Here is a 22,335-nt window from a genome sequence, read left to right on the forward strand (position 1 = left end):
GAGGAGGAGGAATTAGACACAAAGTTGATTATGCTGAGTATAGAAGGGAGAAGGCAAAGAAAATGGGATCGAGATGAAAGGATGCAAAGCAGACAAACCTGACTGATAGGGGAAAGGAATGAATTTCCCACTAGCTAGTAGACTGACTATAGCAGTACAACTCTATGGGTCTGGTAATAAAGGCACATGTCCCTGCCTGAACGAGCCCTAAGAGTTGGCAGGAAACTCAAAGACTAGATTTGTTTTTCCTTCTCCCACAAGCTGGGTGGCAGCCCTAAGCTGATAGAGCAAGAGGCAGCCCTGTGGAGACGAACCATTTCCAGTCTATGGCCATGCCAAAGGAGCGCTACCAGCAAAGGCTCATCACTCCCCTCACCTGCAGAGCACACTGAGGGATAAGTAACCCAAACGGCGGGAGCACTTGCACTAGGGATGTGAAGATTTAATTGGTTAACCAGTAGGCCTCACTCTTACTGGGTGCGACTTACCAATTAAGCTTAACTGGTAGGGGCTGCTCCAGACTCTATCCGCAGTGGGCACAAGGGCCCCCCAGGACACCGGAGCAATCCCTATCTGTGAGGCACCAAGGCCCACCATACGTAGGGGCTGCTCCAGCATCCCAGATGGAGCAGCCTCTGGTGGGGGGCTCGCAAGCAGGGGCTGCTCTGGACAGGCCGGAGCAGCCCTTGCCTATGCCAGATGAGTGTGGGGGGGAAGTGCGCCAGCTAAGCTGAAGCAGCACCCACTCCTCACCCTCCCCTTTAATAAGTTAAACAATCTGTTTACCCAGTTAGCCAATTACATCCCCTCATTTGCACCATCCACCACAAGGTGCAACGGAAAGGTGCAGAGGAGTCAAGCGAAGCTGCGTTAACTACCCTACAGCCCGCCCAAAGACACATTCTGTACCACTGCAACAGTGAAAATCGTAACTGCTGGTTCCAGCTGAGTTACACTCGCCACCACGGATTCTAGGATTTCCCAACAGTAGGGGCAGGTGTTTCCAGGATCAGGGAATAAGTTTCATATTCGATATCCAGAACAAAAAAAGGAGGGAGGGTTTAAGTCACAGCCACTCTCACAGTAAAGCAAATTTAGGGGGACAATGACTTCGGGGACTGATAATTATACACGACACTTCTAGCCTCAAGTGTTCAAAATGGTTTCCCCATCTGAGGGTGCTTTAGTAGCCTTTAAGTCTTGAGATTTTGCTCCAGCTTCCATTCAAAAACAATTCACCCTTTGCTGGCAATTTCAGCAGCAAGGCCAAGAATGGCATGGTAAGAAACTAGATTACCCCTTTCCTCATAGGTCTGGTCGCTCAAGTTTCAAGGCCCTTGCTAGGGTCGTGTGAAGAAGACCACTCTGATTACACAACTTGCACCTGTTCTATGGGGAAAGGGGAGCTGAGTTTCCACAAACCTCACCCCTGAAATTTTCATCAGCATAACAAATAATCTGTAAGGCAAGGCTTAAAGAACCTATAAATAAACCCAGGTCTCACCGACACTAAGGATTTAGGGAAAGTGACAGCAAGCCATGTGGAGCTCTTCCTGGGTCTGATCCCGGTCCCTTTAAAGTCACTGGGAGTTTTGCCCATCAGCTCCAATAATAAAATCAGGTGCAGTGTGATCGCAAAAGCAAGAACACACAGAACTATTACAAGAGCTTAGTTTTACACCTTAGCTTGTTGAAGATGGTTGGCTTTCAGGGAAGCAGCAGTGTGAAAGCTGGACGTAAAAAGGTGGCATAATTCCTCTCTGCAGGGTTTTGGTGAGAGCCATGCTGCGTGATGCTGGCTCTTCAATCTCTCTGCATCAGGAATGGGTCGATTTTCTGAGTGGGAAACTGATTTTTTACAGGAAAAACTTAAACAGATAGTCTGGTAGCACTTTAAAGACTAACAAAACATGTAGACGGGATCACGAGCTTTCGTGGGCACAGCCCACTTCTTCAGACCAACTTCCAACACTCCAGTCATTAGAAGAAGTGGGTTGTGTCCACGAAAGCTCAACTGGACTATTTAAACTTGTTGTTTACATTTTTCCTGTTACAGATGAACTCAGCTCCCCTCTGAAGTTTTCGATTTTGTACAGTAACCCAAGGCGTTAAAAGAGCATCACTGAATGCGACTCCTTTGGGGAAGTTAACTGTCCGGGGCAGACTTTTTCCCTCTGAAGTTTTATGTGCAAAAAGTTCAGATTTCTGGGGCAGCCGCTGACCAACGAGTAGGTGGCATTTGCTGCACAAGACAGCTTATTCGCCATTTGATGTTCCACAGACCATTTTTACAAGGTGCAATATGTCCAAATCGCCTGAGTGCACAGTACCAGGCAGCCATGGGGGACTTGTTTCTGAGGCCATGTTGGCACTTGCTGGATCAGCACTGCTGCAATTGATGTACAGCACTCTCTGGTGGCCTCAGGCTCCCCAGATCCTTGAAAGGAATAAGGGAAGTAAGTCGACCTAAGCCATTTCCTGGAGTAGCATAACGTGGGTCGCCTTACTGCAGTCATACAGCCAAACGTCCATTTCTTACCATGAAAGCTTCCCAGCACAGGAAGGGTGACCTACTTCCTCTTGTGGTACACATAAACAAGCCACCGCTGAGCACAGAATACTTGTCCAGATAAATCTTCCTGGTACTCAACTTCAGAAAGCCTCCAGGTGTTTAGTACAGCATTCTTCTGTGCAGCATCTTCCTCTGGGTGAACACTTCTACATGCAGAAAGCTATCTTTTGGGGCTCCTTGTCCAAATTAATGCACACATCCTGAAGGCTGGGGTAGTAGGCTTTGAATATTTTCTTGCTTTGCAACAACAGCTGTGCTAGTTAATTCATTGTGGTTAAATAAATTCCTCTTTAAAGCTCCGAATAAAGAGCTTGTAGGCCTAGAGCTGCAAATAATCCATTCAATCTCCCTGTACAGTATTATGCCGCTGCTAAGAATAATACAATCCAAATTATAGGACAACAACATTTATTTAGATCATTCGGGAATCCACATTATACAAACCCATTTATTTGTATCTCACTGGTCCATTTCTACAACAAATACATCAAATCTACTTTATAATAAAATTATTTACATTTCCAAACAAGACTGGGTTTGCTTGTAACCCCCTTACTGCTATTCACATACAGTACTTAACAGCACAAAAACATTTTAATATTTAAATCGAACCCTGTAATCTAATTTTTTTTATGAAAAGTGGAAACTTAGAAATAAGTTTACAACTGCCTCCCCCCTCCTCCTTTGCATCTCTTACATCACATTAGGTTAATGTGCTAGCCCTGAACTTCATCTTACAACAGCCCAATTTTTCATATCCATTCATTGTTTTTAGAAAAAAGCTTGCATTTACCGGGAACAGTATATTAAGATGACTTACTGTACAGAATTTTATTCTTTTTTTTTTTTTAAAGAAAAATCACAGCTCAAAATTGCTATTGGTAAATTCACACTCATTTACAAGTCTTGTGTTTCCATGCAGTAATTTACTTGGATTTTCTTCTTTTTGACTGCATTGCACTGGCATTCGTTTCTGAAATTAAAAGAAAACACCTGTGGATGCTAAGCTAGTAAGTCTTTCAAGAGAGGCACACACTTGCCTTTTTATATTTTAAAAAAACATGCAGTGGAGGGAGAGGGGAGGAGGAGAATGGGTTCTTGATCCTAAATGAGGCCTTTAGGCAGGCAGGACAAGTCTAAATAAATGATGATAAACTCTCAGTAGCTTCTCTTACAAGGACGTGAGCAAAGAGCTTCCTTGCTCAGAGGGGTGTACAGATGCTTAACATATCCAAAGCTCTGATTCCCTTGATCGAAACATGCTGTGTAAGTATTATGACTATATTAGCTCCAGTTACTAGCTCCTGTTACTATTTTGCCACCTTTCAAGGTCTGCCACAAAGAACACTGGGCTTGTAGGACCTGAATTGCACAGCTACAGGTACACTGCTCAGGAACTACAAAGATGGGTTCTATAGAAAAAAAAAAAAAGAATAGATTTTGGAATGTGCTTTTCAAATGCAGAATCTTTTAGGTCAACTACAGGATTGGGCTTGAGTCCTGATGTAACATAACAGTGCATGAAACTCTTGCTTTTGCTTAATGTATGGCCGCTGTGGGGAGCACACTTCAAGTTTTTCTAATCCAGCACCTGGGGACCTGACCGGTGCTGAACCAGAGAATTTGCAGAACCACAGGAGGTCCATATTGTCTAGCAGCATTCCCAACGCTTCCACTGCTTATTGGACTCTTAGAAGACATTTAAGAGTAAATTAGAGCTAAGTAACAGCACAGAACACAGAGCCAGGACTGGTGGCTGTAAAGAAACTTTATGGGTCTATGGGAAACTTGGCCAGATTTATGATATGTGGACATCTGGCTAACTCAAATCATGCTGGACCACGGATGTTGCCATACCAGAGAGGTTCTACCAGTAGTAACATGCCTCAAGTTACAAAACACTGTTGCACTTCAGCAGAGGAAACAGAAGTACTCACAGAAGTTAGAGCAAAGGAAAAGGAAATTTCAATTGCACAGCGTCCATTTTAAAGCAGTAAGAAAAATATTAAGCAAGAACTGATTGGGTCTCCACCCTTACAATTTTAACTAAATACAACACTGCAAACATTTGTGATGGTTCTTTGGCTCCTTACAGTGTCACCTGTAGTCCACCCTTCTAGGGTTGCTAACTTTCTATTTGCAGAAAACCAAACACACTTGCCCTGCCTCTTCCTAAGGGCCTGTTCTGCCTCAGGGTCCATTTCCAGCTCACTCCATCCTCCAGCTCACTCCATCCCCCGTCCCGCTCACTGTCCCCCAACCTCACTCACTTGTGCATTTTCACAGGGCTGAGGCAAGGGCATGGGAGGTTGGTGAACGTAGGGCTGGGGGTAGGCAAGCCTCCAGACCCATCCCTTCTGCTGAGGCCCCCGCTTCCCCACTTCCATATGGGGAGGCAGGGCAGCATGCTGCACACACACCTCCCCCCAAACATGGGGAGCGGCAGTGAGCGGGCAGGCATGCTCGCACCAGCTTCCCCAGCCCTGGGGCACTGGGGGAAGGAGGAGGGCGCGTGGCACGGCCACAGCCTCCTCAGCCCCAGAGCACTAGGGGAGGGAGGATAGCACGCCATGTGGGCCAGCCCCCAGGCACCAGGGGAGGGAGGACGGCATGCCATGTGGGCCAGCCCCAGAGCACCAGGGGAGTGGGTGCTGGGCGTAACAAGGCTCCGCCCCCAGAATCCCTACAGCAGGCATTCTGGGGGGCAAAGCGCAGGCAGGGCCCATGCCTGGCAGTCTGGGAAGACAGAGCCTTCCCCACACCTAGGCTACCAGATGTAGATGGGCAAGGGGTTGCAATGTGGGGTCTGGGTAGCCGAGCTGAGGCTCGGGTGCAGGAGGGAGTACAGGCTCTGGGCTGGAGGGCTGGACTCCAGGGTGGGGCCAGAAATGAGGGTTTCAGAGTGTGGCAGGAGGCTGGGGCCAGGAACTAGGTGTGGGAGGGGTGAGGGCTCTGGCTGGGGCCAATGGGTTGAGGCACAGGAGGGGGTGCAGATTCTGGGTGGCACTCACCTCCAGTGCCTCCTAGGAAGTGGTAATGTGTCTATGCAGCTCCTAGTCACTAGGCTGGCCAGGGAGGTGCCATGCAGTGCCTCTGACAGCCAGCTCTGCAGCTCCTATTGGCTGGGAACTGCAACCAATGGGAGCTATGGGGTAGAGTGGGCCTCAGGGTAGCCTGTGGAGCCTCCTTAACTACCTCTGCACCTGGAAGTCTCAGGGACATGTTGCTGCTTTCCAGGAGGTTCATGAAGTGAGCCCACACCCTGAACTCCCTCATGTCCCAGCCTGCCTTGGGCCAGCTGGACTTTTAACAGTCTGGTCAGCAATGCTGACCGGAGCCACCAGGGTCCCTTTTTGACCATGTGTTCCAGTCAAAAACTGGATGCCAGGCAACCCTATAACCTTCTGCAACAGTCTGCATTTTAAAACCACTGGGGGAAAAACAGCTGCAAGGCAACAAAGCAAAACAAAGATTGCGTGCAATCCTGGTCTCTAGGCTTTAGGAAAGATGAATTCAAACTGCAACAGTGATGAGAGGGGCTACGAGGATGATCAGAAAAATGAAGAACCTGCCTCAAGAGCAGATTTAAAAGACTTGGCCTGTTTAGCCTAACAAAACACAGGCTGTGGGGAGATATGTTTGCCCCCTGTGAATACATCAGAGGAATGCCAGGGAGGGAGAGGAGTTATTTAAGACAAGGGCCAATGCTGACAAAAGAACAAATAGATATAAACTATCCATCAAGAAGTTTAGGTTTGGAATTTAGGCAAAGATTTCTACCCTCAGAGGGGTGAAGTTCTAAAATACCTTTCCAAGGGAAGCTGCGGGAGCAAACACCAAATTTGTTTCAAGACTTGAGTTTGGTTAGCTTATGAGATATGATGAGGTTGCCTACAGTGGCATATGGCCCACCTGTAACTTATTAGCTAGGAATGTAAAATCCCAATTAATCGGTTAACCAGTTAAATGTGAAGTTTAACCAGTTAACAGATTAAAGGGGGAGTGGGCAGGGGTAGGGTCACAGCCAGGCTTGAGAGGCCCTCCCCACCATGAACAGAGGATGGTCTGTCCAGGCTGGAGAGCCCCTATCCACTCCATGGTGGGCCCCATAGGGCTGGAGCAGCTCCCTGCCTGAAGTGGGCAGGGAGCTGCTCCAGCCCCCACCAGTTAACCAGAACCGGTAAGCATCATCCATTAAGGGTGGTGCTTACTGGTTAACCAGGTAACCTTTCACATCCCTATTCTTAGCAAATATCTCCAATGGCTGGACATGGGACTCTAGATGGGTAGGGCTCTGAATCCCCAACAGGACCTCACCCAACCATTCCTTCCCAATCCCAGATATGACAATCTGTTGGACTCTGAGCATTTCAACAAGATCCAACAGCCACGGAATTGTCTCAGATGTCCGGCTTTTGGATCTTACTGAAATGCTCAGGGTCCAACTGCCTACCACATTCAAGGTCAGAAGGCAATTTCCCCGTGGTTCAAACTGGTAGGAACCCCAGAGGGATTTCCTTTCCTCTGCAGGATGGGACATCTGGTTTGAACTAGATTAAATGGTGGTTTCTAAGGAACTTGAAGCCTTTAAACCCCCAGTTGAGGATTACAGTAACTCAGCCAGAAGTTATTGCTAGATTGGGTGGATGAGAGTCTATGGCCCGTAATGTGCAGGTGGTCAGACTAAAAGATTATGATAGACCCCCTAGGGTCTTAAAGTCTGAGTCTATAAAACACAGTGGTAATCTCTGTGCCCTCTTACTGTCACTGTAGTAAAGTAAACATGAACAACAAGTTACAAAATTTCATTAATCACAAGTGATAATAATGAAGGCTGCAGACCAACATGTTCCAACGGTTCTCAAGATTATCCATTCAGGACCACTACTCAAAAGTGAACTGCACTCACAAGCATCATTTATACCAACTGAAGTTTTTTGCTCCTAGAAATCTGTACTTTTCAGTTGAATTTAGCTGCAAGCAGTCATGCCACATTCACCTCCTTTGGCCATAAGCAGTGCTAGCTGTTGGGTTTGTTTTCTTTGTGTGTTAAATAGGGGTTTTGGTCTTTGGCAGAACAAATGACAAACTTCCGCCATTATATGGAGCACTGTTTCCATCCCTCACTTTTGAAGCCCATATCATGGAATGTCTTGGGAACATTACTGGAATTCTAACACTTGTTATGACCAAAAACTGCCAACTAGAGCATGTAAATATGTCCTGGTCACTGCAAACTGGCTCAGTTTGCCCATTTCTACAATTATGTTTGGGCTGCTTCTTTCTTGCTGCCTTTCTGCAAGGGGATTCCATACATGAGCTGGTCGGTAACGTTACCAGACCTCTCTTCATTTAAATCCTTCCTGAAGTGCCACTTCTTTCAAAATGCCTACAAGAACTAGCTAAGTCATCCACACATTCCTCTTGCAAAAACATCTTTTACTTCATCTTACGTACACTACTCTTTTGTTTAGAGAATTTGCATAACCTCCCCTAACCCTCACTGTACAGTCTTAAGTCAGTTTGTATGGTTTTCAATGTATGGATTATGTTTGTATTTGTACTTGTAGACACCCAACACATTCCTGAATGCATTTAAAATAATGCATTTATTTAAAAAAGATTTCATTGACTAACAGATAGGAGTATGCACAAATGATAAACTTCTGATTCCATCAGCTATTTAGCTAGTTGCACCATGCACAATGTTTTTCCCCTAAAAAATTCTTGTGCTTTTGTTTTCATTTGTTTTTGGTCCTGAACTTGCCCGATCACCTACATGGGGGAAAAGTAAATCAAGGTCTTACATACAACTTGGTAAGCTGGATCTAGATTCTGCAGTGGCTTCAGATACGTGGTTTTAAAAAAAGGTTTTTATTTCATTAATAGAAAAATGAATAGTGCAACAAACAGGTGTTTACTCTCATAAACGCCATTTATTTTATGCTGTTCCCACATTTTCAGTTTTCAAAATGCCACAGTTTGTCTGTCATGTTTAGGTTTCAGAATTTCCCATGACAATGAATGGGGCAGGTTAAGATTGTTTCGGGCTGCCTCAAATTCATTCTTTAAATCCATCAAAGATTAATAATTCTTAAAATAAAAGATGAGATTCAAAAGCACAATTCTGTTATAGGAAGTGAATCTCAGCCATAGAACTGCAGAATACACAGATACCTCAATGCCAGTTTTGATACTCATTACAGTATTCTATTTAGCTGGAAGCGCTCCTGAGAACACTCTGAAGGTAAAAATGTAAACATTTTTTCAGCGTGGGAAAAGTTTTTTCATATTTTCAGTGTGGGAAAAGATTGCTGAATTAAATTTGATTATTATAAAACATGTTCTATAAATTATCTTTAATGTATTGATAAGAAAGAATGTCAAGAGGAAATAATTTCAACATCATTACATGAATCTCACCTATTGACGTGCAATTTTCCCTTCATCTCAGTCTTCACTTAAAAGATAGGTCAACATAGGTATGCTTGTCAAGGGTATGAAAACATTTGCTTAATGTAAAGAACTATGTAAGCTTCATCACCCTAGCCTGTCTCTAACTCATCAATACTAACTACAAGGTTAGGAGCATACATGGCACACAATATTTACAGGCTGTAAAACATAGGTAAGGTATGGCACACTTATTCAAATTACACAATTGTTTTGGAAACTACTGCACTTCCTGCCCACTCTGCAGTAAAGATGGCTGCATATTTTTACCTTTTGCAGTGCTAGAGGCAGAGGATGGCCTGGAGGACCTCTTGCGCTGTCCATTCTCTACAGTTTCCTGTGAAGCAGCAGATTCTTCTGTTCTTGAATTTCTTCTACTTGGAGTTTTAGACTTTTCACAACTCTCTTTTGTCTCATTACTAAAAGTGGGACAAAATATTTCTGGTGAAGTGCAAGACTCTTTTTTAATGTAATGCAATTTGTAATGTAATTTTGATAAGCACACTAGTACCAGTTTCTGGACACTTATCACTGAAGATATGAAATGCTAGGGAAGAGAATATTTGAAACATTCAAAGCACTAAGAAATTAGGTATAGTTTTAAATGGTCAGCAGATATCACCATTACTCAAGTCTAGGAAAAGTCTTTTTCGGAAGAAATTGCTATAATATGAAGATACCAAACTGAAATCACAGATGAACACACAGGAAAATTGTGAACTCTGAGAAGGCGCTGTCGTCAATTATTTAGTATAACTAAAATGAGTTGCTTCACTAAATTCTAAATAATTTATCCTCAGACCAAAAGAGGCTTTAATAAGGTGGGTTTAATGCTTTTAAAAATTAATAACTGAAAGAGCAGTTCTGCCGTGGAAAGTTATTCTACAATTGTGTTGTGGGGCCCCCCATTTTTCTCTCTCATCGGATTAGCAGTGCTTAGTTTACATTTAAAACTGGTTCTCTCATTTCACCCTGCCTTGCAACTAAGCTATTGTCTTCTGAAACATGGCCACTAGTAAATTTCAGTTTTACAGTCTTGTTGCAATTATGTTGATGATAGGATATTAGAGAGACAAGGTGGGGGGTGGGAGAACAATAGCTTTTATTGGACCATTCTCTATTGTGGAAACGGACAAGCTTTGAGCTACACAGAGCTCTTCACTGGGTCTGGAAAGGTACTCCGATTGTCTCAGCTGAATACAAGGGTGAACAAATAGTTTAGCATGAGTTGGTAGCCCATATTCTTAAAGTGAAATGGCCTGTTAACACCCCTGCAGTCATAGGACAAAAAAGGGGGTTAGTGGGTTACCGATTTTTGTAATAAGCCATATCCAGTGTCTTTATTAAAACCAGGATTTGTAGTGTCTAGCAAACTTATGAAATTCAATTCCGAGGCACTCTAAGTTACCTTTCCCAGACACGAGGAAGTGCTTTTGAGTTCTGTGTAGCTCGAAAGCTTGTCTATCTCACTAACAGAAACTGGTCCAATAAAAGATATAATAATTGTGTAAGTACAGGTGATCATAACTTGAACACATTTATAATGTGCAAATATAATGTAGTACAAATTAGTAGTACATATAGTTGGTGCATTAATAGGGCCAATTTCACAAAGCTGAAAACAATTATGAGACAAATCAGCTGGGATAAAAAAATTCAAGTCAGAAAAATGTGAATGATAATTTGTAATTGTTTAAGACCAATTTACTCAATGTCCAAAAGGAAGCAAAATATATTGGTGTAAAAAAGATCTGGTTTTAAAAGGTGAAGACACCTATACACTTTTATAAAATAATATGTAACAAGTGAAAGAAAAGGGAAGTTAATAGTAAGGAAAATAAATTAGAAATGAGGAACTGTAGACAAATCAAAGACACAAGGAGAAATCTATGGCCAGTGCAGTGAAGGTTTTTTTTAAGTGTATTAAGAATAAAAGGAAACATGACAATAGTATTAGTCAATTAACTAGATCAAAATGGTAGAATAATAATAATCAGGACTCAACAAATCACTGAATCTACTCGCCGGTGGCGAGTAGATTTCAGCCGGTCGCCCCGTTCACCGGTGGCGCACGCATGCGCAATGCGGGTCTTGCACAGGTGAGTAGGTTTTGCCGCCGTTTGTCAAGCCCTGACAATAATAATACAGAAGTGGAAATGTCCAATATAAATTCTGTTCTGTATTCATCCAAAGACAGATGATGTAGTTGTATGATATGAGAACACTTTCTATTCCATGATTGTCTCAGGAGGATGTTCAACAGCAGCTATTAATGTCAGACATTTTAAAATGAGTTGCGTCCAAGAGTTTTACAAGAACTGGCTGAGGAGCTCATTAGACCATAGTTCATTTTCAATGGGTCTTGCAACACTGGGGAAGCTCCAGAAGACTGAAAGAAAGCTGATATTTTGCCAATACTTAAAAATTGTAAACAGGGTGCCATGGATAATTATAGGCCTATCACTGTGACATTGATTCCAGGCAAGATAATGTAGTATAGTGGGGGAAGGGAAAAGAAATGGGGATGGGATCAGGGAGGGGAACAAGATAGGGATAGGAGAATGAGGCAGGGGGATGGAGCATGGGAGGGGAGGGGGAAATAAGGGATGGGAACAATGGAGAGAGGAAGGGGGAGGGGACAGGGCAAGAAGGCAGTTATAGCAGCACTAGGAGGCGCCGGAGTGGAGGCACTGTTTTAGCAGCTCATGCCGGAGTGGCTGCAGCTCCTGCATTCAGGTAACCACAGAGGCAGAAGCAATGGGGAATCCCCCCTCTTAAGCTGGTCATCTCCCCCCAACGCCAGCAGCTCAGGTACAATTCCACGAAGAGTGGGGGAGCCAATGAGCCAGGGGAACTGGCTTCAGTACCTGCATGCAAATGCACATACGCACATTGCCTCCCCAAATATAGCAATGGAACTACAAAAGCTTCAGAGGAGTAGCCAAGTTAGTCTGTAACAGGAAAAACTTAAACAACAAATAGTCTAGTAGCCCTTTAAAGACTAAAAAAGATGTAGATGGTATCATGAGCTTTCGTGGGCGCAACCATACTCCAGTCATCTGAAGAAGTGGAATGAAACTACAGCTATGCTTGGCAGGCTGATGGGGTCATGGAGCTGAAACCCAGCTAAACACAAGCAGGACGACTCCTTGCTAGAAGCAGGAGTACTGGGGTGAGTCCCAGTCCTGGGTACCCTGAGAACTCTCACTGTCGCACCATTAACAAAGAACTAAAAGAAGTGACATAATTAATGCCAATCAACATGAGTTTAAGAAAACAGATTCTGTCAAGCTAACTTTGTCTTTTATCTTGATGAAATTACAAGTTTGCTTGATAAAGGTAATAGCGTTGATGTGATACACTTAGATTTCTGTAAGGTGTTTGACTTAGTACCACATGGCATTTTGATTAACAAACCACAATAACACGAAATTAACACAGCTCATGTATGGATTAAAGCATGGGTTCTCAAACTGGGGGTCACAACACATCAGGGGCCCTAAGGTTATCACTTAAGGGGTTGTAAGTTGTCAGCCTGCACTCCCAAACACTGCTTCACCTCCAGCATTTATAACAGTGTTAAATATCTCAAAATATGTTTTGAATTTATAAGGGGGGAGAGGGGTCATACACAGACTTGCTGTGCAAAATGGTCACTAATACAAAAGTTTAAGAACTGCTGGATTAAAGATTGGCTAACTAATCGAACTCCAGGGAATCATCATCCAACAGGTGTGTTTCTAGCTGGGTCCCACTAGGATCAGTTCTTGGTCCTATACTATTTAACATTTCTATCAATGACCTGGAAGAACACAAAAATATCCTGCAAATGTTGCAGATGACACAGACTGTGGGAATAGAAATTCATAAAGAGGGCAGATTATTATTACAGAGCGATCTGGGCACAAGCTTACATGGACTGGGCTCCAATGGGTCCAATGTCAGCAAGGTATACCATTGGCCCTGGCTAACAATTATTCTGTTGTATTTAGGAGAGTACGAAAAATATGATCAGTAGTCTTAGCATCTCTCTCTTCTTTTAAAAGTATAGCAATATTTGAACCATTAGATACTTCCATAGTTACCCAAAAGTCCCCTTTATTAAAAGGTATGGCCCAGAACATCAACAGGCTCCTATCATGAAAATCAGACTTGATTACAGTAGCCAGCACCTGTCCACATATATTCTGCAAGACTCTGCCAACATCAGTTTTCAGCAGTAAATAAAACTAGCAACCATATACCAAGTTCTGCTCAGACTGATGTACAAGAGGAGTTCCCTGGGCACATGGTGACCTCCCTAAAATGAGTGCCCAGGCAGAGTGCCCAACCTTTGGTACGGCTGGGGAAAGACCGATACTACCCCTGGATCCGATGTGGCCCTCTCCCAAGCAGTAGAGGATGTACGGATGTTCATCATTGACTGAAAAGAAATGCAGGCAGGAGGCACAGATTTTAAAGCCTGGAGTGCGGTCCAATAGCTAACAGGTAGGTAAGGTTGGCATTGGGAGTGGAGACAAAAACAGGCCCCCAAACTAGCTATTCTACTCTAAAAGTACTAGAAAGTACCAAAACCAACGAAAACATTACAAGTCTATAACAACTAACTATATATGAGTTTATTGGAGGAAGTGTGTCACAAGCAAACAAACAGCCACCAATCATTCCATCTGGACTGTGCAGTAGTGAAGAATCTGGAGATGCAATCGGTCCACCCCACCTATTATCACCTTGGACGAAACTGAGAGCAGAGTCAGGTGCATGCTCAGACCACTGGACAATATTACTTTTAAATTGTCTGGCTCTTGATGCATGTGAAAGAATGAGCTGATTCCTCAGTGAAGAAGAGCTGATTAATAATGCTCAGGTATATAAACTACTTTCAGAATTATCTCTCTAGATCCCCACTTTTGGGAAGTATACACCCACAATGCTGCTGAGCTGGAACTTTATGGAAAGTGGTCACCATTGGAACCAGAGAGGGATCCTCACACAGAGCAGACTTCAGAACTAAGGGTATATAAGGGATTGCTATCCAAAAGTGTAAGGACACATACATTTGGGAGTCTTAATGCAACAGTATCACCTGGGCTAACCAGGTGTGGCCAAGGAGAATAAAGAGGCTGTGGCAAAGGATTTCTTGAAACTTATGTGATTAAAGCAAAGTCACAGAGAAGCAGACACCCTTCAAAGGCAGCTACATCCATCCTGAATTTATAGCGACCATCTACTTACCTTTGGCCAGAAACTATTACAGCATTTGCTTCAAGTTCTGCAAAAGAAAAAGATACATTTCTGACAAGCTGTGGGAGTGAATACATGCTAAAAATGAGGTATCTGGAGGATGTGTGTTGGCCTGCTACCTGCAATACAGGCTTTGGGAAAAAACTGTAAATACATTGTAGGATTCTCACAACATTTCATGGTAATATTAAAACACAGATATATGCACAGGCACATTTATATTTTTGAGAAATCTAAACTAGGTTTAAATATTCTCAGTGTAACATACAGTATAACTTTTTTTCTGATTATTGGGGCTCAATGCAACCTTTTGCCTCAACATCCAACCTTTATGTACCATTATCTCACATCACTTACCCTAAACTAGGTAAAATAACATTCCCTGCTCTACAAGACAATTGCTGCTACTCAAACTAAATAACCTCATGGCTAAGAAATGCCATACTAGATCAGACTAGTGGTCTAGCTAGCCCTGTATCATATATCCAACAGTGGCCATCACCACCTACATTAAAGTAAGATGCAAGAAACCCTGCAAAAAGCAATTATAGAATAGCCCACCCAGAGGGAAAGGTTTTTCTTAAGGTTCTTTCTTCTCTCTTTTGAGTTAGTTTTTGCCTTATGCCATGAGGCATGAAGGCTTAAATCCCTTAACAAAGGGTTTTTGTTTAATCTTGAAAGTAGGTATTTATAAGAAGAATATCCTGAGTCATATGAACAATCCTTTTTTGAGCCTCAGAGCCATGTTATGAGAGCCTTTTTTTTGAGCTTTCATGAGCAAATCCCACTTCTTCAGATGAGATGATCTTGAGTGGGGGAAAAAAATCCTTTTTTGAGCCTTTGGCCTCAAAGACATCTTATAGCCATGAGTTCCAGAGTTTTAATTGTGTAGGATATGAAAAATTATTTCCTTTTCTCAATTTTCAAATTGACATCTTTCAACTTTATTGAATATCCCCTTGTCCTTATAAGAAAGGATGACTAGAAGTTGCTGATGTACCTTTTTCAAACCATTCATATTTTGTATAGCTTTAGCATGTGCTCTTTTTGAATGTCTCCACTGTGGTAACCAGTCCCATTTTAACTCATTGGAGAGATTTTCAAGGTCTCTCATCTTCTTGTTGCCTGTCTCTGAATCTCTCTTTTGGCTAACTCTCTATTGAGACAGGATGCCTAGATCACAGAATCCCAGGGCTAGAAGAGACCTCAGAAGGTCATTGAGTCCAGTCCCCTGCCCAAAGTAGGGCCAACCCCAACTAAATCATCCCAGATGGAGCTTTGTCAAGCTGGACTTAAAAACCTCTAGGGATGGAGAGTCCACCCTCTCCCCTAGGGAACCCATTTGCTTCACCACCCTCCTAGGGAAATAGTTTCCCCTAATATTCAACCTAGACCTCCCACACTGCAACTAGGGGATCTGAACACAGTATTCCAAATAAGGACATGCTACTGACTGACAGAAAAGTATTATAATTTAATATATTTTCATTATCATTCCTACTCTATCTTGAATTACCTAAAATTGTGTTCACTTTTCTTAGCCACAAAGCACTGACAAGTTTTTCCTTTAAGAATGCTTTAACAATGCCTGTTAACTTTTGGATTCAATGTAATTTTTCTACAGTGTGTTGCAAACATGACAGCTATAAAGAGAATTTTAAAAACTCATTAACAAATTAGGAGCATTGGTTTAATCAACCAAACCATTCAATTAATATTCATCTGACCTACAACAGAAAAGCAAAACAGACTAACTAGGCAAATCTAGAGCAGAAGACTGAAGTATGAAAATAATAGACATTCTCCTGCCATGCAGAATTCTATGAACAATAATCAGAATAGCCTTTTTTTCATGTGAACTCCCTTTGACATCCATATCCCTGTGATTTGATGAGACCATAGCCCCCAAAGTATGCCTGCCTGTAATTAAAAGAAAGAAAGTAAATGGATGTTTTCCAACAGGTCAAACACTTTTTTCTTCAAGTCCCATTTCCTCACACAAAGGCCTCAATCCTGCAAACACACAAGTGCTGAAATAGACACATATGTATGGACCCACTGATGTCAGTGGGGCTACTCATGTGTGTGTTTAGAATTAAGGCCTCAGCAAGGTTTGTTTATTTTGAACAGAGTTTAGTATGTACATTTATTATCTTAAATAAGAGCAAATAGTTTTTTCCAAAAGCAGCAAGAAAAGTGGATCTGTGCAAACACTGCTGTGGGTTCACTAAAAAAACGAAATTAGATTTTAGGGACAGAATTTCAAAAGGGATCAGGTACCCAGCTGCCTATATTTAGACCTCTATGGATGTGGACTTCTTTTCAAGAGCACTCCATTTCCCCTTAGGCACCTAACTGCATTTCAGAGGTCCCGAGCACCCAGGAGCTTCCATTTAATACTTCTGAAAATCATCTAGATATCTAAATTTGAGAAATAAGCTCTTTGGAAAATCCAGCCCTTAGAGTTGATGGATGAGACTTTGAAAGCTATCCCATGAGATTTATATATACACCAGACATTAAAATAAATGGAAAATGTGTCTAAATCCTTATCACTACTTTAAAAATCTCAACCAACACATCAAAACACAATATAGTCTGTTCACAAAAAACAAAATTAAGGCAAGCAGGACCAATTGTTTAAACAGCAGGCGTCGCCTGCTCATATTACTGCTCATTCCCACACATTTAAGAAATAACTCTCTCAGTGAATAATAATATCAAAACTGTTTCAATAAGAAGATGACAGCTTTCCAAAAATGCAAAATAACACAAAGGTACATACATAATGCGAAGGTGTTTGCTGATTTTCAACAGTAAAAATTACCTGTTCTTTGAACAGCGCTTTCTGGTGTTGCAACTGGCGTTTCCTTCTGGGTTAAATGTTGTGAAGATGCTAAAATAAAGAGGGAAAAGTCGGCATTGATTCATTTTCCTTTCAAAGGCAATTACAGGATTTTTTTTTTTTTTGCCTTGCATGATCAACTTAGCCTACACTGCAATATGGGGACCTAAGACTGATTGCATCTAAACACTTCTTTTTCTGGGAAAGGGTGGTGGGAAAGACAATACAAAAACCAAGTAGAAAAAAAATTCTGTGTGTTTTTTGTATTATGAATTTTGGATTTCTCCAACCCATATAGAGTTTGGTTAGTTGGGGAATTGGTAAAATTAAACATCACAAAGAGATAAAGAACTGAAAAGTGAAGGGATTTGTATTTAGATTTTTAAAAATTCTGGTCTCTTTGGTTTTAACAATTATATGACTCTAATACCTAATGAAGAGATGTTTGTTAATGTTCAATATTCTTACCATTTCAATTAAATTGCAAGAATTCAAAATACATTTCAGAGACTCAAAAAGATATCCAGCAAATCCAAGAAAGACCTGGCTTAATATTCTTTATGCTGCTAACTTAAAAATAAGCAGAGGAAAACAGACTTGCTAGAAGAAATGATGTTAAATAATTTTAAAAAACCAAAAATGTTTAGGTTCCAGTTATACAACAAACTATAGGCCTTTAGAGACATAAAACTAAACATCCATTGAGAGAAAACTGAAAACTTGACCTTCCTTTAACCTCCCTTGCTGCAATTTAAGACCATTGCTTCTTGTCCTATCATCAGAAGTTTAGAATAATTTCTCTCACTTCTTTTAACAACCCTTTAGATATTTGAAAACTGTCATGTCCCCTCTTAAGTCTTTTCTTTTCCAGACTAAACAAACCCAATTCCTTCAATCTTCCTTCATAAATCATGTTTCTAGACTTTTAATCATTTTTGTTGCTCTTCTCTAGACCTTCTCCAGTTTGTCCACATTTTTCCTGAACTGGATACAGTAATTCAGTTGAGGTATAATCAGTGCAGAATAGAGGAGAAGAATTATTTCTCATGTCTTGCTTACAACACTCCTGTTAATGCATCTCAGAATGATGTTTGGAGGTTTTTTCTCTTCCCAACAGTGACTCATATTTAGCTTGTGGTTCACTATGACCCCTGGATCCCTTTCTGCAGAACTCCCTCCTAGGCAATCATTCCCATTTTGTATGTGTGCAACTGATTGTTCCTTCGTAAGTGGGTACTTTGCATTTGTCCTTATTGAATTTCAATTTATTTACCCCAGTCCATTTCTCCAGTTTGTCTAGATCATTTTGAATTATAATCCTATCCTTCAAAGCACTCGCAATGACTCCCAGCTCAATATCAGCTGCAAACTTTATAAGTGTATTCTCTCGGTCTAAAAATCATTGCTGAAACTATTGAACAGAACTGGTCCCAAAACTGATCTCTGCAGAACCCCCCTCATTATGCCCTTACAGCATGACTGTGAACCATTGATAGCTACTCTCTGGGAACGGTTATGCACCCAGTTATGCACCCACTTTATAATAGCTCCATCTAGGTTGTATTTCCCTTGTTTCTTAATGAGAGGGTCATGCAAGACTATATCAAATGCCTTAGTAAAGTCTAGCTTTACCACATCTTATAGCTTCCCCCTTATCTACAAGACTGGTTATCCTGTCAAACAACATCAGGTTGGTTTAACATCTGTTCTTGACAAATCCATACTACGGTAACTTACCACTTTATTATCTTCTAGGTGCCTGCAAATGGATTCCTTAATTATTTGCTCCATTATCTTTCCTTGTACAAAAGTTAAGCTGACTGGTCTGTAATTCTCTGAGTTGTTTTTATTTCCCTTTCTATAGATAGGCACCATATTTGCCCTTTTCCAGTCTTCTGGAATCTCTCCCATGTTCCATGACTTTTCAAAGATAATAGCTAATGGCTCAGATATCTCCTCAGTCAGCTCCTTGAGTATTCTAGTATACATTTAATCAGGCCATTTCATACCACCTCTGGTGTAGCAATCATCAGCCCTTTTAGTATTTCCAAGTTAAATGTTGCCACACCATGTTATGGGTTTGCAACTACTGCCTAAGTTACATAACCGGGTGGGCTAGAAAAGGCTACATGGCCACCAGAATGTCAAGAGGAAGGTTTTCTGTTATTTTTCAACCAGTCATTGAGTTTTTTTAGTGTGGAACTAGAGCTTGCTGGAAAGATAACCATCTATTTTGTATTCTTTGATATAAAACCTATATAAATTCCAGGGGATATAGTCTCACGAATATGGTCACTCTGCCATATTATATTTTATACTGCTTCCAATGAAAGTGCCTCTCTTTGTACTATATATAGAGAGCCTTTTTGTTCCCACCACTCTTTTTTGTGTTTATTTCCAACAAAGCCACTTGGAAAATAACATAACATTGGTTGTCATTAATGTTTCAGAGGAAGATTGTCATGGCTAATTTTTTTAATATAATTTCACAATGGGGAAAAACACTGTTAAGATGCTTCTAATTATCTGATAAAACTATCAATAATACTTCAGGTGAAATTGCAGCCTCCTACACATCTATGGAAAAATTCCCATTCAATGGTGTCAGGATTTCAACCCATAATCGCATTCCAAATTCCATGATATAAAATGCAATTGGGAAATGCTTCAGCTAATTTACTTCAGAAGTAGTTTTATTTCCATTCTATTTTCAAGGGGACTATAAAAATACTAGCAACAATTAGCTGGGATACCTTAAACCCGTTCAGCTGCTTTGAATGGCAATAGTGACCAAAACCCCCTTGGTTAGATATTAGGGATTTAGAGTTTAACCAAGTAAGGGTGTGTCTACATAACAGTGCTTAACTCGAAATAAGCTTCGCAAACTGAGCTACGTCAATTGTGTAGCTTATTTCAAAATTGGGAGAGTCTACACAGCACTTATTTTGAAATAGAGCACTCTTCTTCCGACATCCCTTACTCCTCGTACAATGAGGGTTACGGGAGTCAAGAGTAAGAAGTCCTACAGCTTGACAGTATTTCAACATTATTTTGAAATAACTGCCTGCTGTGTAGACGCGGACTAAGTTATTTCGAAATAATGTTGCCGTGTAGATGTACACTACTTGTGTAACCAATAAGCTGATCCTTATTGGTTAATTGGATTGGTTAAACTCAAACTCAGCCAGCTCCTGGGGAGGTGGCTTCACTGCAGCAGGGCAGAGAAGCCTCCTTCCCGGGAGCTGGACCTGGCAGACCCATTCATTCCTGGGGATGTTTCATTGCCGGCTCTGCAGTACGAAGCTAAATTAAGCTTTATACTGCAGAGCCCACAGCATGTGTAACTGCTAAGATTTTTAGCAGCTACATGGTTACCGTATTGTACACTTTTTAATATCCCTACAAGATAGTTTCTGTACTCAGATGACATTCCCTCATAATTACAAGTCCCATGTGTCTCTGTAACATGGGTATTTACATTTTCTCTTAAGTGAAAAAAGTATTTTTAAAAAGTTGCTGCACATTGATGGTAATAACTACTTTCCAGAAAGAGTTAATATTTTAGATGGGGGGGGGTTTAAGAACATAAGAACGGCCATACTAGGTCAGACCAAAGGTTCATCTAGCCCAGTATCCTGTCTGCCGACAGTGGCCAATGCCAGGTGCCCCAGAGGGTATTAGGAAAACAGGTAATCATCAAGTGACTTCCCTTGTCACCCATATACAGCTTCTGGCAAACAGAGCCTAAGGACACTGCCCATCTTCCATAAATTTATCTAGTTGCTTTTTGAGCCCTGTTAAAGTCCTGATCTTCACAATACCCTCTGATAAGGAGTTCCACAGGATGACTATGTGTAGTGTGGAGAAATACTTCCTTTTATTTGTTTTAAACCTGCTACCTATTAATTTAATTTGGTGATCCCTAGTTCTTATGTTATTGGAACACGTACATAATTTTTCTTATTTACTTTCTCCACACCAGTCATGACTGTATAGACCTCCTCTATCATAGCTTCCCTTGGTATCATCTTTTTAAGCTGAATAGTCCTGGTTTTATTACTCTCTCCTCATATGGCAGCCATTCCAAATCCTTAATAATTTTTGTTGCCATTTTCTGAACTGTTTCCAATGCCAAGATATCTTTGAGATGAGGTGATCACATCTGCACAAAATATTCAAGATATGGGCGTACCATGGTCTTATATAGAGGCAATAAGATATTCTCTGTTGTACTCTCTATCCCTTTGTAAATTATTCATAACATTCTATTTGCTTTTTTGACTGCTGCTCCACATTGAGTGGATGTTTTCAAAGAACTATCCACAATGACTCCAAGATCCTTCTCTTGAGCAAGAGCAGCTAATTTAGTCCCCATCATCTTATACATATAGTTAGGATTACATTTTCCAATATGCATTACTTTGCATTTATCAACATTAAAATTTATCTGCCATTTTGTTGCTTGGCCACCTAGTTTTCTGAGATCCTTTTGAAGCTCTTCACAGTCTGCAGTTTTACATTTGAGTTATTTCAGAACTCTTGGGTGAATGCCATCTGATCCCTACTGTTTATCAATTTGTTTCAAAACCTCCTCTAATGATAACTCAATCTGGGGCAATTCCTCAGATTTGTTCACTAAAAAGAATAGCTCAGGTTTGGGAATCTCTCTAATATGCTTAGCCATAAAGGGCTTTGTGCTCATGTTTGCAGTTAAGTGTTCTTACTCACATTTACTTCTTTGGGACACAAAAGTTTTACTTCACATACTAATTAGAAAGAAAAATTCACTCCAAAAACATAATACAAAAATCAAACTTGCATTCTCTGGCAAGAATATTTCCAATCCATACAGAATTTTCCTGGTTGGAGAACTGGTGGAATTAGAGATCACAAGAGATTGGACACCACAAATTATATATATACACACACACACCCCTTTTATCTTTACATGTGTTCAGATATCACTTTTCTCCCTACTTTTGATCTTTAAGTGAGATTACTCATACTATAGCATCAGAGCATCTTGCACTTGAAATCTCATGTTAAGCATTTTGTTTCACAACAGGATTAAGAGGAAGAAACAGTTTTGAGCATGAAACCTTGTATTTTGAACACAAATATCTCTTTCAGAACTGCTCAAAGTAGCAAGAAAAATTATGTCACCTAATAAAACTATTTACAAATTGGGAATATTTTCACAAACTCAGCAAATAGCAAAAAT

The 22,335-nt window shown here is 41.2% G+C and overlaps 1 protein-coding gene across 6 annotated transcripts in view; it reads right to left on the reverse strand.

Moving 5' to 3' along the window:
• Positions 1-2,963: 2,963 nt before the first annotated feature.
• NCOA6 (nuclear receptor coactivator 6) overlaps positions 2,964-22,335 on the reverse strand; it is a 77,161-nt gene continuing 57,789 nt past the window's right edge. For 5 of the 6 annotated variants that reach the window (XM_075901413.2, XM_075901412.2, XM_075901407.2 and 2 more), the window contains 4 exons: positions 17,097-17,165; positions 14,261-14,297; positions 9,296-9,444; positions 2,964-3,545 (listed from right to left, as the gene is read on the reverse strand). In XM_075901413.2, coding sequence (XP_075757528.2) covers positions 3,499-3,545; positions 9,296-9,444; positions 14,261-14,297; positions 17,097-17,165 — 302 coding nt within the window. In that variant the 3' untranslated portion in view covers positions 2,964-3,498. Of the gene's footprint in view, positions 3,566-9,295; positions 9,445-14,260; positions 14,298-17,096; positions 17,166-22,335 lie in introns of all 6 variants that reach the window. The other variant, XM_075901411.2, reaches the window with a different exon arrangement.

This window comes from Pelodiscus sinensis, chromosome 17 (genome assembly GCF_052426305.1).
Source record: "Pelodiscus sinensis isolate ZL-2025 chromosome 17, ASM5242630v1, whole genome shotgun sequence".
Taxonomy (NCBI): domain Eukaryota; kingdom Metazoa; phylum Chordata; order Testudines; family Trionychidae; genus Pelodiscus; species Pelodiscus sinensis.